Source organism: Ceratotherium simum, chromosome 15 (genome assembly GCF_057802395.1).
Source record: "Ceratotherium simum simum isolate JZ-2026a chromosome 15, ASM5780239v1, whole genome shotgun sequence".
Taxonomy (NCBI): Eukaryota; Metazoa; Chordata; class Mammalia; order Perissodactyla; family Rhinocerotidae; genus Ceratotherium; species Ceratotherium simum.
In genome coordinates, this window is record NC_141914.1 from 46,000,019 (window position 1) to 46,017,073 (window position 17,055).

The 17,055-nt window shown below is 33.4% G+C and overlaps 1 protein-coding gene across 10 annotated transcripts in view; it reads right to left on the reverse strand.

Annotated features, from left to right (window-relative positions):
• The window catches only part of NAALADL2 (N-acetylated alpha-linked acidic dipeptidase like 2), a 1,131,941-nt gene that overhangs the window by 166,185 nt on the left and 948,701 nt on the right, over nucleotides 1-17,055 (reverse strand). For all 10 annotated transcript variants that reach the window (XM_087440003.1, XM_087440001.1, XM_087440004.1 and 7 more), the window contains one exon: nucleotides 7,915-8,010. In XM_087440003.1, coding sequence (XP_087296129.1) covers nucleotides 7,915-8,010 — 96 coding nt within the window. The remainder of the gene's footprint in view (nucleotides 1-7,914; nucleotides 8,011-17,055) is intronic.

Consider the following 17,055-nt stretch of genomic DNA (forward strand, 5'->3'; position numbering starts at 1 on the left):
TTTATTATACAGAAGCTTTGTTTCAACAGCATTTTTTGGAAGGTCATTTGACCTGCCCGCCTAGAGCTAATCTGTTATCCACTGACTACTCTTTGTCTTTGACTACTACCTTTGTCTCTGTACTTCTACAGCACTTCGAGATTGATATTACCTGAGAATGGTATGAAAAGACAAAGAATCTCGTGTTCAAAGTGAGGAATTAGATATGAAACTCCCTGAAGTAGGTTGACCGTGTCTTTAAAAGATTGTCATATTATTTACAGGTGATCACAGAGTTTCCTATTCTGATTTATATCACTATTTATACTCTGTAACAAACACAAGTTCAAATTAGTCTTTATGTATGTGTGTATATATATATATATATTAAAAAAAAGTATTCTCAGAGAACAGCAGCCTTCCTACTTATTCCTATGTTAATATGCAGTAATAATTCTTTTATGTTGTAGCAAAATATCTACTTTGACAATTAACTTCTCTTTAAAAAGGGAGTCAAATTTTGATGCTTATATTGTATAATTCACTTTTGAGTAATAAAAACAAAAACAAGAAACTGATAGTATAAGGCATGCTTTTAGAAGCTATAATATTTGTACAGTATAATAAAAAGCAATAAACCAAATCTCTCTAGGCAAGAGAAAATATAGTCAGCATAATCTCCAATTTCAGTAAATGAAGGTATTGAGTTTAATTATACATTTAGGAAGAAAACACACACCTATAATATTTCCTTTTCAAAGCATGAGAGGTTGGGTTAATACTCCATCATCTCCCTTGAGTAACTCCAACCAACATTCTCTGTTACAAAGTACAATCTCTGCACTGAAAACACATATTTGGGATATTTTCTGGTTTAGCTCATATCATGAAAACGTAGAGCGTAACTCTCTATGGAGACATTTTGCATCTAGCAACCATAATTTCATATAGCAGGAAAAAATTTCCAAAGTGTTTTTAAAAATAAAAACAAAGGCTTTAAATCCACAGCCTCAGAATAACCTCAAATGTACACATACACAGGGTTAAAGAATATCTTTGCTTTGCTTACTTTGCTAAATAGAATACAATATTCTCATATTTTATCCAAACAATATATTAACATTAGAGATACTTGGAAGGCACTCAGATTTGCTCGTTCGGGTTAGAAATCATAGACAGGTTTTCAAAGTATTTAAAGAACTGCACCAGAAATTCTATTAGCTCATGAATACTCCATGGCTTTGAAATTTAGGAAACTGAATAAAAGATATTTGGGCTCTTCCCTTTTTCCCTACTTTGTATACGGCTACTGGGCTATATTTTTTAAGCTATGGCTGAAAATGATGTCTCAAGAGAAATAAAATCATTCTGTATTTTAGTCTGCCTCTCTATTCTGTAGTTACAAAACGAGTAGGTTGTTTTAAGTTTTCAGTTACCATGCTCTAAGAACTTTAATATTACAACTGGTACAAACATATTTTAATTGTGACATTTAAAAATAATTGCAGATTCATATTTTACAAGTTGTGTTAAAAATAATATTTTAGCAAAATATGACTCTACTAATCAAAGTGATCCTGGCTAATCATCTTTAAAGAAAGATTGACAGCCAAATGCAATTAATATTAAGTGAAATATTAATTAAAAATTAGAATTATTTAAATGTTTTTCATCATTGAAGACACTACCATTAGCCTTTATTCACACCACTGCAAAACTGGGTTAAAATTTATAATTATAAGTAAGGGCAAATAAAACTACATTGCTAGATATAAACTACATGCGAATTACTAGCCTTGATTTCTAGGCTTTACACAAATACTGCCTTATTCTGCAATTTATCTCACAGTGACACTTTCTCCACACATATAATGGGAATAAATACCATATTATTCCTACTACTTTGTCTTTGGGATATTGTATATCCAAATAATTTTAACAAAAGATCCTTATTTTGACATTACATAAGAAAAGAAAGAAATATGTATCCATTTAAGAACACATTTTTTAAAAACCCTATACCAATTAAAAATACATTAATATTGCATATCCTATACTAATTAAAAATAGAGAAACATTTTTTCTTAAACAAGGTGGGAAAAATAATGAAAGAACTAATAAACTGATATTTCCTGAGGAACCTCACAAGCAGAATTAGTTCATTTGCTGGTTTCCATGGTACTACATGTATAAGGTATTTTTTTTTAATTGGATGCACCATTCATACTCAGAGATTTTAAAATATTGTATAGAGCATTTGGGGCCCCAGAGGAAAAGTTCTATTAATCCAATAATATGATAGATAGTATCTTTCCTCTGCCACTCCAAATGCTCTATTATTCACATTTGATTTTAAAGTCCTTTTCCTCTAAACATGACTGTAGTGTTTTGTTTAAAATACAAGTTATCAGTCATCATTTATTGAATGTGTATTATGGCAAAATTTTAGCAAGAAAATGCTAATAAAATATATTGAGTCTAAAAACAAAATAAGTACAGAACATTACACCTATTAAAAGTAGACCAAAGAAATGAGTAATAATAACAAAGAACTAAGGATCAGTATAAATGAAGAGAAAAACAATTAAAAAATATTCCAAATAATTAGTTCAATAGTCATAGGGAATGAGCAGTTGCTTGGGTGGATATACTTTTTTTTCTATTTTTTTATTGTGATAAAATACACACAATATAAAGTTTACCATCTTAAGAATTTTTAAGCGTATACCTCAGTGGTATTAAATACATTCATAATGTGTAACCATCACCACTATCCATCTTCATAACTCTTTTTACCTTGTAAAACTGAAACTCTATACCCATTAAACAATAACTCTCCATTCCCCCCTCTCCCTAGCCGCTGGTAACCACCATTCTATTTTCTGTCTCCAAGATTTGGATTGCTCTAAGTACCTCATATATGTGGAATCATACAGTAATTTTTCTTTTTGTGATTGGTTTATTTCACTTAGTGCAATGTCCTCAAGTTTCATCCACGTTGTAGCATATGTCATAATTTCCTTCCTTTTTAAGATTGAACAATATTCCTTTCTATTTCTATACTATATTTTGCTTATCCATTCATCCATCTATGGACACTTGGGTTGTTTCTACATTTTAGCTATTGTGAATAATGCTGCTACCAACATGGGTGTACAAATATCTCTTCGAGACTCCACTTTTCATTCTGTGGGGTATATATCCAGAAATGAAATTCGTATATTATGTGGTAATTCTATTTTTAATTTTTTGAGGGACCACTATACTGTTTTCCACAGCAGCTGTACCATTTTATATTCTCACCATCAAGGCACAAATGTTCTAATTTCTCCACATCTTCGCCAACACTTATTTTCTGTTTTGTTTTATTTTGTTTTTTCACAGTAGCCATCCTAATGGGTGTGAAGTGGTGGGTGAATATGCTTTTGAATATTTTCTTCTTATAGTATTCTTTTCCTATGGATTCCATGAACCACTCTACCCTGAGTCTTTGGTCCTCTCCCTTTTCACTCTTCTTCCCGTGCATGAATATTGCCAGGGTAGCATCATCTGCATCACTGGTGATAATAAAAATGTTCTATAATCTGTGCTATCCAATGCAGTAGCCACTAGCAATATGTGATCACTAAGCATGTGAATTGTGACTAATCAGACTGAGGAAATGAAATTCTAATTTTATTTATTTTATAATTTAATTTAAATCCGCAAGTGACTAGTGGTTACTATATCAGATAATGCATTTCTAACTACTTCTTTCTAAGCTCCAACCTCATGTATCTAACTGCCTCCTTGACATATCTGCCAAATGCCCTATGGCATCCAAAACTTCCCATGTCCAATGTCAAATTCATTACTTTCTCCAACCCAGCCCCTAATTTAGTTACTTCCATAATATCTACTTTGCCCAAGATAGAACTCTGGAAATTATCCTTTATTCTTCACTCTGCTTCATGTTCCATATCGAGTAAATTATATATCCTGTCATTCAATCCTAAAAATGCCTCTCAAATCTGTCTTCTGTTTTCTAAAATACATATCATCATTTCTCACATACTACCACCAACAACCTTTAAAGAACTCTCAGGGGAAACTCATTGACATTTCTTAAATTCCTTTAATGTCAGCCCTCTGGTGAATTCTTCAAGTCTCCTAGTCAGAAGCAAAATCTCCATCTTCTTCCCTCCCATAGCTTATCCGTATTACTATCACTGACTCTTCTAGTATGTTATATTGAAATGATTTGTTACCTGTTTACTCCCTTGGACCCACTCCTGTGTATTAATTGTTTCTGTATTTCAACTGTTTTGCTCTTCCGTGGCTTACAGTAGGCTACTAGAATGCTTAGATAACTAATAACAATTTATGAGCTAAATGTTGAAGATTTAGAAACATACCTAGAAAATTCCTAGGTGTAGGGGGAGAAATAAGCATATTTCAAAACATAAATCCATGGTGATTTCTATTCACTTATTAAAGGATTAAGCAGCTAAGACCTATATTGGTATTTCATTCATGTTTCATCTTTGGAGGAATTAGTTTGGCTACTATGATAATTTTTTAAAATGCTATTTTTTAAGGTAATTATAGAGGATCAGAAAACATCTTCAACCTCGATGCAGCATGTGTCGCCTTTCAGTAACTTTATACTGTACACCTGACTGTCATTGCAGCCATGATGAATTACACCTTTCGGCATCAAAATTGAACCTCGTTCATTATTATCTTAGGTTTCATGTTTTATATCAAAAAGATAAATGCCAAGATAAATTCAAACTTTGTAAAAAAAATTTAAAAAAGAACTACAGGACAACATTGGAAAACTACTTTCAAGGACTAGGACTCACAGGTCACATCCCATGTATTAGTGTGGTTCATTCATTTTTAACTTTTTTGATTCAGAAAAGTACCAATTATAAATTATTAACTTTCTAATACTTTTCAATACTTAGAAATTATAATTTGACATAAATTATATGTGTGGTCTATAGCAAAGGTCTAGAATGTAAAGTAACTCACTTGGAAAGGATAATAGATTGCATTACATGAACATTTATATTAGATGTATATATTTATTGCATGTATTTAATTAGATAACATAAAATATGTGATTGTGTTATGGTGTTGTGTATCCAATTCAAACTTTTATTGGGAGAAATAAGGAATAGTACCTTCAATATTTCAATTACTTTTGATTTCTTGAAAATGTTTTAATAAGGATGTAATATCAATAATAATTGTGCCTTATCATTTTACTAAGTGTTTCTCATATTTCATATCATTTTTTCATAATCGACAGTGACAGAATTCTTACCTAGCTAGGTCTTTTTATTCAAAGTCCAGTACTATTTCTATAACATCACCCTACGATGTGGAATAGGAGTGTACTAAACATAGGATATACTGTGATAATACCACTGTTATCCTTACTGAAACAAAATATTCTCAAGACCTCAACCGTTCACAAGTTAAATTTTATACTCCATTTGTACACACTAACTTATTGGTGTATTTTCAGCATTTAATTAATTAGTTTAGTTGTATGTTTTCACATCTAAGTTACTCCTTTTTTTTTCTTTAAAGTTAAAACTAAATTCAGAAAATGCAGGAAAGGGCCTACTTTGAAGACATTAGCACTAGTATTTTTTAAAGTGTCAATAATTATACACAATTACATTCATATTACATTTCAAGAGAAAATGTATACATCACCTTCTCAACCTCACAGAATCCTAGTGAGAAAAGCCATTAGGAGTGCACTCCTTTTTGTTGTATAAAATAAAGTTCTACAAAATAACAAGTTGGTAGCCAAGAGAGAACTAAAATCAATGCTCCATATTTCCTAGTCACGTATTCTAGTCAACCCCTCTGTATTTATATTTTTATTTTGTTGTTGGTCAAAGAAAATTTGACTTTAAAATGAACTACTTATTAAACACTTCTTTTTTATCATTCTGCAAGTTCTTCTATTAGTGAAATAAGATTGAACTTCTGAAGCACAATTTCTTCCCTTGGTCTACGTCTACAACATGAGTGGTTACCATAGGTAAACATGATGACTGGGGAAACAGTATTAACGTTAGATAAATATATGCGGTCATAAAAACACATCATAGAACACTTGCTTCTGCACTTAAGCAGATTTTGTTTATTCATAGATATAAAATTCTGTCCAACATCCATTTAAGGGGTTAAACATTTGCTTATACATGAAATATATTTGAAAATTCATGTAGAACAGGTAGTAATATCTGTGCACAAATTTGTGTCTTCTCTCAAATGGTCTCTTATTTTCTGTGTGTTTCACAGTAAGTACTGACTCATATGTATGTTTAGGCTATGTTCTGTGCTTCCCTATTCCCTTGCTGACCCATCCCTGCTTCTCAACATGCTCTCAGGCGTTGCAGTGTGGCCAAGACCTCATGCAGTGAGAATCACTAGTGTGTTTATACCTCTAAAATCAGAAGCTTAGAATTTACTCTGGCTGGGATTTCATGTGACAGACACTATCATCTCATTATGTATCCGATATCAGCATGGTTTCAAATTACCCCTTTCACAAAATCCATGAGTTTCCTGGTCGAAAGGAAAGCAGGAAAAAATGGAAAAAATATTACTACTTTTCCATTGCCCTAAAATTGTCTAATGCTTCACTTAAAAATAAGCAAACAAATCTAGACTCTAAGTATCCAGAATACTTGAATGAATATATATATACACACTCATCTAAATATATATAGATATATACATACTCATTCAAACAGATGTGTAGATATATATATAGATACAGATATATATTTCTATCTGTCTATCATCTCTCCAAGTATTAGGAATACAGTAAAGATTTTAAATATTAAGGAGTTACTATTTGGAGGCCACTTCTATCTTGCTATATGCAAATAATAACAGGTAATCAAAGGATAGGTATATTAAAAACTAAGTCAAGGAACTGAAATAGATTGGAAAGGGAACCATTGTAAATGCAGTTAAGATTCAGATATTTTGAGTTTAAGAGAGTTTCAACTAAAATGTGGTCCAATCTCCTCTTATTTCAATAGTTCAGAAAAAAATAAATTCACACCTCTCTTAAATGTCAGGGTACATCTAGAATTCCAGTCTCTGTTCTGAGCTCATTCTTTGCCACTCATTGAGTTCAGTTCATTATATCACATTTCTTCTTTTTACAGCCTTGTAAAATTTCACTGAGATTTACGAATGATTTAATATTTCAACTAAGCATATATAAATATGGATTATTTTAAATGTACTGAAATGCCAATGTTCTCTACAAACTATCCCCAAAAGGCAAGTTATGACAGGTTAAACAAATAGTTGGTAAATGTAAACATTCATATGATGTCAGAACATTAAATTTATTTGCTCCATACTACAGAATTTAATTTTCTCCATACTATAAACTCACAGCTAAGAATATACAGTAAAAACATAGGTATGACCATCATAGAGTAAAAACACTTACTATAAATGCAGTCTAATTTTTCTTTAAAAAAAGGAGTCCTGTTTTTTTACTACATCTAAAAAGTACCACCACCAAACAAGTACCTTAAATATTGAAACAAAACTTTGAAGATACAGAAATTCAAAGAGCCATTTTGTATTGTCCTTGATCTAAAGTGAAGGAGTATACTTGAGAATATACCACAAATCTATTTTCAGATTAAGGAAAAAAACACATTGTTTTATTAAGGATTAATTTTGAATACAAATCATCAGCTATCAGTCTGTATGATTTTGATTGAGTTGCTTATCATCTTTAGTCCTTTGTAAAATAATAGGAGGTACTTAAAATCCTTTGTAGTATATTCCACAAATGAAAATATATAGATTTATCTTGATAGCTTATTTTCCTTTCCTCCATCTACCAACAAAAAAGAACAAAACTTTCCCAACCTGCTCATGAATGCATTCCTCTCCTACCTTGGTAATTGTTTCATGAAGGTTGAAAAAAGGATCCATTTCTTCAATTTTTGTTGCATGTTTAAGAAAAAGGGCCTCGGAGAGAAAACTTGGACCCTGTGGAAAATCAGAAAAGAAACATTTAAAACTCTTCATTGATTTTATTTTTCAAGTGCTTATTGGATTTTCTTTAAAAATTCAAAAGGACTCTAATTTGCTTTAAGGTTTCTGTTGACTGTTAGACTTCATTCTACTGATTTAATTAACCAATTACAGAACATTTATAAATTAAAATGAATAGAATTCTAGAACTCTTGACATTATTTATATTTCAAAAGAATGTTTTCTTATTCAGAAGAGATAATTCTTTGCAGTCTTCCCCTTTTTGTCAAATGCAGACTTAAATGTAGAGTAAGAGACTTTGACTGGAAAACTCATCTCTGAAACTCCTTCTCTACTTTATATATTAAATGTTATGTTTTAAGGCTGGCAGAATGAAATGTTGTTTATAAACATGATTGCCAACTAGAAAATCCTAGGCAAAAGTGTACATGATATTTTAAATATTGCAAAACTCATTTGAAAACAATAGTAAGCCCTATTTATGGCTTTACATGCTGCAATAAAGCTATAACGTTGATTGGAACATTAGTGTTAAGCTGGTTAAAATGAATCAGAGATACTGTAATTAGTCATTTTGTACTTGTAGGTGTAGACAAATTTCAGGATGCAAGAAGGCACAGGTATTGATAATGTTACTATCTGCTATAGTTTGAACATTTATGTCCCCCCCAAATTCTTATGTTGAAATTCTAATCTCCAAAGTAAGGATATTAGGAGGTGGGGCCTTTGGGAGGTAATTAGGTCATGAGGGCTCCATCCTTATAATTGGGATTAGTGCCCTTGTGAAAGAGGTCCCACAGAGCTCCCTAACCCCTTCCTTTATGTGAGGATACAAGAAGAAGCCTGCAACCTGACAGAGGGCCCTCACCAGACCATGCCAGCACCCTGATCTTGGACTTCCAGCTGTGAGAAATAAATTTCTGTTGTTTCTAAGACAGTCTGTGATATTTTGTTATAGCAGCCCAAATGGATGAAGACACTCTCTAAAACAATGCTTTTGTGGTTATCAACATTATTAGTATCCCACAAAATGATTATTATTTACCATATAAATATAGTTTTTACTTGAAAGCCTGAAATAACTAGGATTATTTGTCTAGAAAATAGAAGACTTGGAACAGGATATATGTAAATATATAGATGATAGATAGATAGATAGATAGATAGATAGATAGATAGATAGATAGATAGACAGATAGACAGACAGACAGATAGATAATCTTTCTGAAGGCTATTATGGGGAAGAAAGATTCAACCCAGTCTATATCAACAATGACCACGACAGGGTAACAAATTTAAGCTAAATGCTATTGGAACTATTTACTAGAGCTATTAGAGCAATCCAACAGCAGAACAGACTACCATGGCATATATCAATGGTAGGAAAGAAAGTTAGGATGATGTAGCTGATAGATTCTGAAGTCATACAGATGAGAACTGAAACCATCATAATTGCAACTCCCTATATGTTAAACAATTCTGTGATCAGGCATACTCCTCACACCCAATTTTGAGCAATACTGTGATCAAACAAAAGTAATGTAGCTGTTTGCTCCAGCACATACCCACTTTTGGATAATAAGACCATGAATCAACCAAACATCTTACCCATCAAGACTAACAGATAAGTTATCAAAACTTTTTGCCTGCCAAACTAAAATTAATTTGTCAGAAACTCTGACCAGTCTCAATCAGTATGCCACTTTTTAAGACTTACCATAAAACCACACAACTCAGGCTTAAAATAGCACAAATATCCTTCCCTAATTTCTCCTTTTGAGAGTCTACTAAGACTCAGTGTTATGGGTTGAATAATTCATATGTTGAAGTCCTAACCTCCAATACCTCAGAATGTGATCTTATTTGGAAGTAGATCATTGCAGATATAACTACTGAGTTAGAATGAATTCATCCTGGAGTACAGTGGGTCCCTAATATAATATGATTAATGTCCCTATAAAAAAGAGGAAATTTGGAGACAGACGCGCACACAGGGAGAAAACCATGTGAACATGAAGGCAGAGATACGAGTGACATGTCTACAAGCCAAGGAACTCCAAAGATTGCCAGAAAACCATCAGAAGCTAGGCAAGAGGCTTGAGACAGATTCTCTTTCACAGACCTCAGAAGGAACCAACCCTGATAACACCTTGAACTGTTAAGCAATAAATTTCTGCCGTTTAAGTCACTCAATCTGTGGGGCTTTGTTACAGCAGCCCTGGAAACTAATACACTCAGTCAAGGTGCTTTCTTCCTTACTGCAAAAGGACTAATAAACTTAACTTTCTTTGTCAACAGGCCTTTTTTGGAGGTATTTTGAGCAGTCAACATAGAAATAGGCTAAAATTTTGGTTTTGTCACTTAATAATTATGTCATCTTAAGCATCTTAATCTCCAAAGGATTAGTTACTGCATCTAAGAAACTTGGATAATAACATATACTTCACAGAGATGCTGTGAACCGTCCAATGCCTGTCACATAGGAGACACTATGTTAATGGTACTGATGATGTTGCTTAAAACAATAAATATCATAATGATGATAGTGAGGGTGGCGATTACAGTAGGATGCTGAACTAAAGGAAATCCAAAGACCCTACTTATAATCCTATGAGAAACAACGTGCAGTTTGCATTTAGGTACATTTATTTTTCCAAATAGAGATATCTTTGAATTGACTTTAGTGAAAGCACGACATGGATAATTTGTGGAATTCATTTTCATTTAATAATTAAGCTTGAAGTCCTTAAAAAGTTTGCCTCACGAGTAGTTTTAAATAAACTTCTTGAAATAATTTTATCTTATTAGTTTACTTAGCAAAACAAAACTTCATAAATAGTGCAAAGGTAAGATATCAGCCAGCCCCAAATTGAATGATCCCATAAGAATATAAATTGAAATTATAATTAATGAAGTTTTTATCAAACTTGCAATTATTCAGTAGCAGAACATATTAAATTATCCATTTGTGTCTTATTCTCCAATGTAATCCCCTTCTTTCCCTTTACTCCTTCATCTACTTTTTGCCATACCTTTCTTTGTTGCTAGTGCCTCTTTTATTTAACCATTTATCACTTACTGTATGCCAGGGTGCTGCACTAAATGCAGGACATGGTCTTTAATCTCATGGAGTTTAATCTAATGGGATTTGGATACACAATAGATCAAACATCACTGTCTTTGAAAATATTAAGATATCACCATTCTTTTTCACATACACGTGAATACAATAATCATCATTCATAAATAGGTATTTACATATCCTGACATAAAAAGTAATGAAAAGATTAAAAAGAAAGATACATGCTTCATGAAAGTTTCCTACTGCTGTTACACTGACTATGGGTGACGACTGTTTAATAACGGCTCCCATCTGTAGATGAAAAAGAGAAATAAAGCACCATTAACCATTTAGAAAGGGTTTTTGTTTAGAACAGTTCATTGATAGATTGAAACGAAGGAGTAAATGAAGATATGGAAAACTTAATACTGTATGTCCGCCAATCAGAGATCATGGTGAGAATATTACAGAAGAAGGGATATTGATAAGAAAAGTTCATCCAGTATCTAGTGTAAAATTCAGCTTGTCTCCCCAGTCCATAACTTACTTGTCCTTTACATTAACATTTAATAGTATTTAGCACACCTTCCTTCTTTCAACTCTTTTGCCTAAAGTCCATGATTTGACTCTCTTGGTTCTCCATTTGCATATTATTCTCTACCTATAACTGGATTTTCTTTCCCTTTTGAAACTTTGAACCTTTTTGAACTATTGTTTCTAGGTGGTCTATGCTCAGTCTTCTTTTCACAGGCTCCCTAGGTGGTTTTGTCTACTTTTTTGGCTTCAACTACCAACTTCAGATTGATAGTTCCCAAATCTTTATCTCTAGGCTTGATGCCTGTTTTTAGTTCATCATTTTTGTTTGTCTACGAGATCCTTCAGACATATCAACCTATGTTCTAAATCATGATCACATGTTCCCCCATTGTTGCCTTCATTTCTTATCTTGAACGATACCATAATATCTATATTTTCCCAAAATGTAAAATTTCACGCCATTCTTGACTCCAATTTATCTCACCCTTTTGTACCACAGAACTGCACTACCCAATTTCCTTCTAATCTATATATTTAAACAATTCTCTACAAGTTCTTATCCATATCCATAGTCTATATCCATATCCATATCCGTTGGACCATATCCATAGTTCAATTACTTATTACGCTCACCCAAACTATGGTCCCTATTGTCCATAGACCAAAGTCCATATATGTGGGGGATAAATTTTAAAAAGATATGATGGGAAACAGGAAGTTTAGACAGAAGGCTATTTCAGTAACCCAGTGAGAGATTAAACCAGGACAGTGGTAGTAGAAATAAAGAGGAAGAGATGAGTTTGATAAATGTTTAAGAGATAAAATTAGTAGTACTTGGTAATCAATTGGATGTGGAAGTGTTAAAAAGGAGTCAAGATTGCAAGTATTTCTAGATTTGATAAAATGAGTGGATACAAATTTTATTAAATTAGAAAATATACAAAGACATGAAGGTTCAGGACAGAAATCAAATTTTAAACATTTGAGGTGAGGTGTTTGTGGGACATCCATGTGAAGTTATCCCAGAGCGACTTTTTGTTCAAGACCAATTTGGTTCAAGACCAAATTCTGGACTGGAGATATAACAATAATTTGAGAAACATGTACATGGTAGTTAAAATGTAAAGTGGACCACATGTAGTCTTAGAAGTGTATGGAATGTAGCACAGATCTCTGAGTGACAATGACATCTCTGAAAGGCACCAGTATTTAAGGGGCGGGAGAATACAAACAAAACCCATGAAGACATTATATATGGAATCGTCAGAGAAATGTAGAGAGAGCCATGTAAGTGTGATTTCATGGGAGTCAAAAAGGTAAAAAATGTCTGGGAATGAATAATCAATGATTCAAAGGAAGTAAAGAAATACAATGAGATGAAAATTATCTATCAGAAGTAGCATTTCCGAGATTCCTGGTGTGTTTCATCAGAAGGGTTTCTGTGGCTTCGTCAGCACAGGAGACAGACCGCAATCAGTTGAGGAGAAAATTTGAGGAGAAGAAGTGAAACTAACTATGAACTACATTATTCTGGAAATTAAGATTAGGTTGAAAAGTTAGAAAAATTGACCATTAGCTAAACAGAGTTGAAGAATCAAGGAAAAATTTATTTGTTGTGTTTTGGACAGGCTTGCTGCAGATATATTTTTAACGCGAGAGAAAGCATCTGGAAGATAAAAAGAGATTTAAAAAATACAGGAAAATCTGGGAGAAATAAATGGATCATACTCTTAAAGGGAAGGAATTCAAAGCTCTGTAAAGTTGCCCAGAAAGCAGGATTTTATGTAGATGAGCCATTGGAGAGAAAGCTGTTGAAATGAGGGTAGGATATAAATACGACGGAAGACAGTGTCAGCCCATATACAGGTGTGAAGAAAAGAAAAACTCAAAAGTTGTGTTTAATTCGGTTCTAAACTTGAACTCACTACCATACCAAAATATACCCTTTGCATTTTTTTCAGAAATAGTCATTTAAAATATTTAGTTCACGTAACCTTAGTGGATGCTGAGCTAGACAAAAACATTTTGCACATGCCTTCTCTATATAGTTGGCCCTCAATGAGCAAGACCTGGAATGAACAGAATCCTAATAGTGCTTTCCATATACCAGCACCGGGCTAAGCGCTCTACATATGTCACCTAATTAATCCACACATATACCTTTAAGGTAAGAACCATTATTACCCTCTCTTTACAAATGGGGGAATTGAGAACCAGTAAGTTTCAGACACTAATTCAAGATCATACCATAAGTAAGTGATAGAGTCTGGACTCAAACCCAGGTTTGTCTTACTCCACGGCCCACACTTTCATTCTGATGCCATGCCTCTTCCTTATTGCCAAAGTTCCTCGTAGCCCAAGATTCTGTGTTTTTTATTTATTTATATTATTTTATTTATTTTTATTGAGGTAAAATTGCTTTATAACATTATATAAATTTCAGTTGTATGTCATTATATTTCAACTTCTATATAAAGTACATCATGTTGACTACCAAAAGTCTAGCTGCCATCCATCATGTAGCAAATGTGCCCCTTTAAGTGAGAAAAGACGATTTCTCCCACCTCTTGTTCAAATTCCCTTCAAGGCTTAGTCTACTCTACATAAGCAGAGTTTATGTACATTTTAAAGATATAACCAAAGACTCCCTGCTTAGAATAAAAAAAATTGAATCTAAGAAGTCCCATGTGCACTTCCCTCATTGCAATATTCTTTCTGCAATCAGAGCATATACACATCGATACTTAAATTTAATTTATGAAATTAAAACACTTACAGGCTTTGAATGGCACTGACATTCATGATATGCTGGGCTGAGGGAAAAGGCAATTACAGCCATAATTTTTGAAACATAACAGTCTCATCTCTATTCAAAGTAAAATAGACCTGAGATAATGTGGAACTTAAATAGAAGTGTAACAATCCAAGGGTCAAATGTGCAAAAATATTAGGACATTATTTTCTGAATTCATTCATTTTTTTCATTTCAATTATTTTTTCAAATTCTAGGAAAGTCCATGGCATTGGCTTTATTGAAAATATTCAAGGCATCTTTATAGCTCTATTCATATTGATGTAGCATCCTAATTTTAGATCTGGGTGAGACATTAGAATTCTTAATTCAACCCAAAAATACAAAGTGAAACTTGGAAAATTCAAATGATTAAATTATTTTTACAAATTAGCAAAATAGGTATTGGAAAGCCAATACTAAAAGTTGGCTCTGTGTGTGTGTGTATGTGTGTGTGTGTGTTTCTTAAACACTTTGTATTTTCTTGTGGAGTACTTTTGAGATGGCGATAATAATTGTATTACACCTTAAAAATGTGAATTATTCCAAGGAATTCATAATGTATTTTTAGTCTTGGAGTTCTTACATGACAACAGAATACTTCCATAGCAACTAGTCTTCATATTTTAGACTTTCTTTAAGCTAATCTCCTTTACATATCTTGCTTTCTTTCATCTCTTAATCATTGAATGTGTGCCTGTCTTAATAATACACACCATGCGTCATTAGTTAAATAGTCCGTTTATGTTTTGTTTTGTTTTTTTACATCACACTTGCTAGACAGATCAGGAGGCAGGGAAAGCTAAGGTATAGCAACAAAGAAACAAATAAAAGAGGCTCTTAGCAGAGTATTTCACAAATTAAGGTATTTTATAATAAATGCCTTTAGTTAATATTTTGATGGTAAATAATTAAGATTAAGTGAATAGATGTTGCCATACTAATCAGCTTTCTTCATAAACATTAATTATTCCATAGAGTAAAACAAATGAGTAGTGCTTGTTAATGCTGAAGGAAGTAAATTATATTAAAAATTTAAAAGTTACTACCTTAGAGACAGGCACCTCCACGCCCTAAGGATTCCTGGTATAGGAGGGAACGTTTATCGATCCTGACTGACTCTATTCATGAAAGACCCACCCTAAACTGTTCGGGGAAAAAATTGAGAACAAGAGAGTGCTCCAGAGGGATAAGTTTGGGAGGGTCAGGGTGGAGGGGTCCAGATGGGGACGCGTGTGTGTAACCTGATAATTGCTTCGCGCCATAGCAATTCGCGCCATAAAATGTAACTGTTTAAATGTTTTAAATTAGCCAATCATGTAAGACCGCGCCAACCTTTTCCCGCTTTATGCTTCCGAATCCTATAAAAGAGCTTGCCCTTTAAGGTTCGGGGTCGACTCCTCTGTCTCCTGCGAGAGACACGTGTCGGCCCGGAGCTCCGCTTAATAAAACCTCTTGCATTTGCATCAAGCTCGGTCTTCTGTGTCTGTGGGTCCACGCCTTCCCGAGGCTGGAGTTGGGATTCCCTTTTTGGGATCCTACAATGCTTCCATAATGAATAGAAAAATAACATGTGACAATGCCTGGCAGAAAGAGCAGGCTCATGCAGAAGAACTCTGCAAAGGTTGGTTGTATTAACAAGTTGACTTAAGAAATGACTGGAACCAAAATCCCATTTATCAGCCCCACAACTTCTAAGATCTCATAATATTAACTCTATAAAGAGTTGTTATTAACTCTACAAATGAGTTATAAGAGATAATTCATCTCTTTTTACATCCTATCCCTTAAACTTCCTTGAGAACTCTTTGTTTTTGTTTTTGTTTTGTTTCCAACAAAAGATGAGAGAGGAGCAATCAACTTGCTGAGACTGCTCACATTGTACGAGGGACCAATGCAGCATGGTTTCACATTAGGAAGGAAACAAACAATATTAATATTCATTGTTATTCTTTTCTATTCACTCCTAACCAGAATTCTCTGGAGCTGTGATACCTTGCAGTATACGCTTCCAAAAAATAAAAACAAAAAATGCATCAGCTTACAAAACAGAAAGATGTCTGAGAAATTAGCAGCCTTTTTCTGAAACCAATCACCTGCAGGCTTTTTGCTGTTTGTATTTATCAACAGTGGACCTACACCCCTATGTTTGTTCCCTGAGACTTTAGGGAAGATTCCTTCCTAGCCTCTTCCAGCTTCTGGTGGCTGCAGGTATTCCTTGGTCGTCGCTGCATAACTCACATGTCTCCCTCTCTTTTTACATGGCCCTGTCCCTACATGCCTTCTCCTCTTCTGTAATAGAGACACTTGTCATTGGATTTAGAGCCCACCCAGGTAATCCAGGATGATCTTATCTCAACATCCTTAATTTAATTATATCTGCATAGAGCCTTTTTCCATATAAGATCACATTTGCAGATTCCAAGGGACATATTGTTTTGGGAACCACCATTCACGACACTACAATCCCCATGTCTTCAATGGGAAGGTTATTTCTAACAGCAGATCTCAAGATTTCAATTCTAATTCAGACTTTGTTCTTCTCCTCTTTTCAAGAATAACCATAAAATTGAAGGATTTTACGTTTGTAAAAGAACCTTTAGGTGAGGCACAAATAAAAGCTCTTCTAATTAAGTAGTTGTGGGTTAGC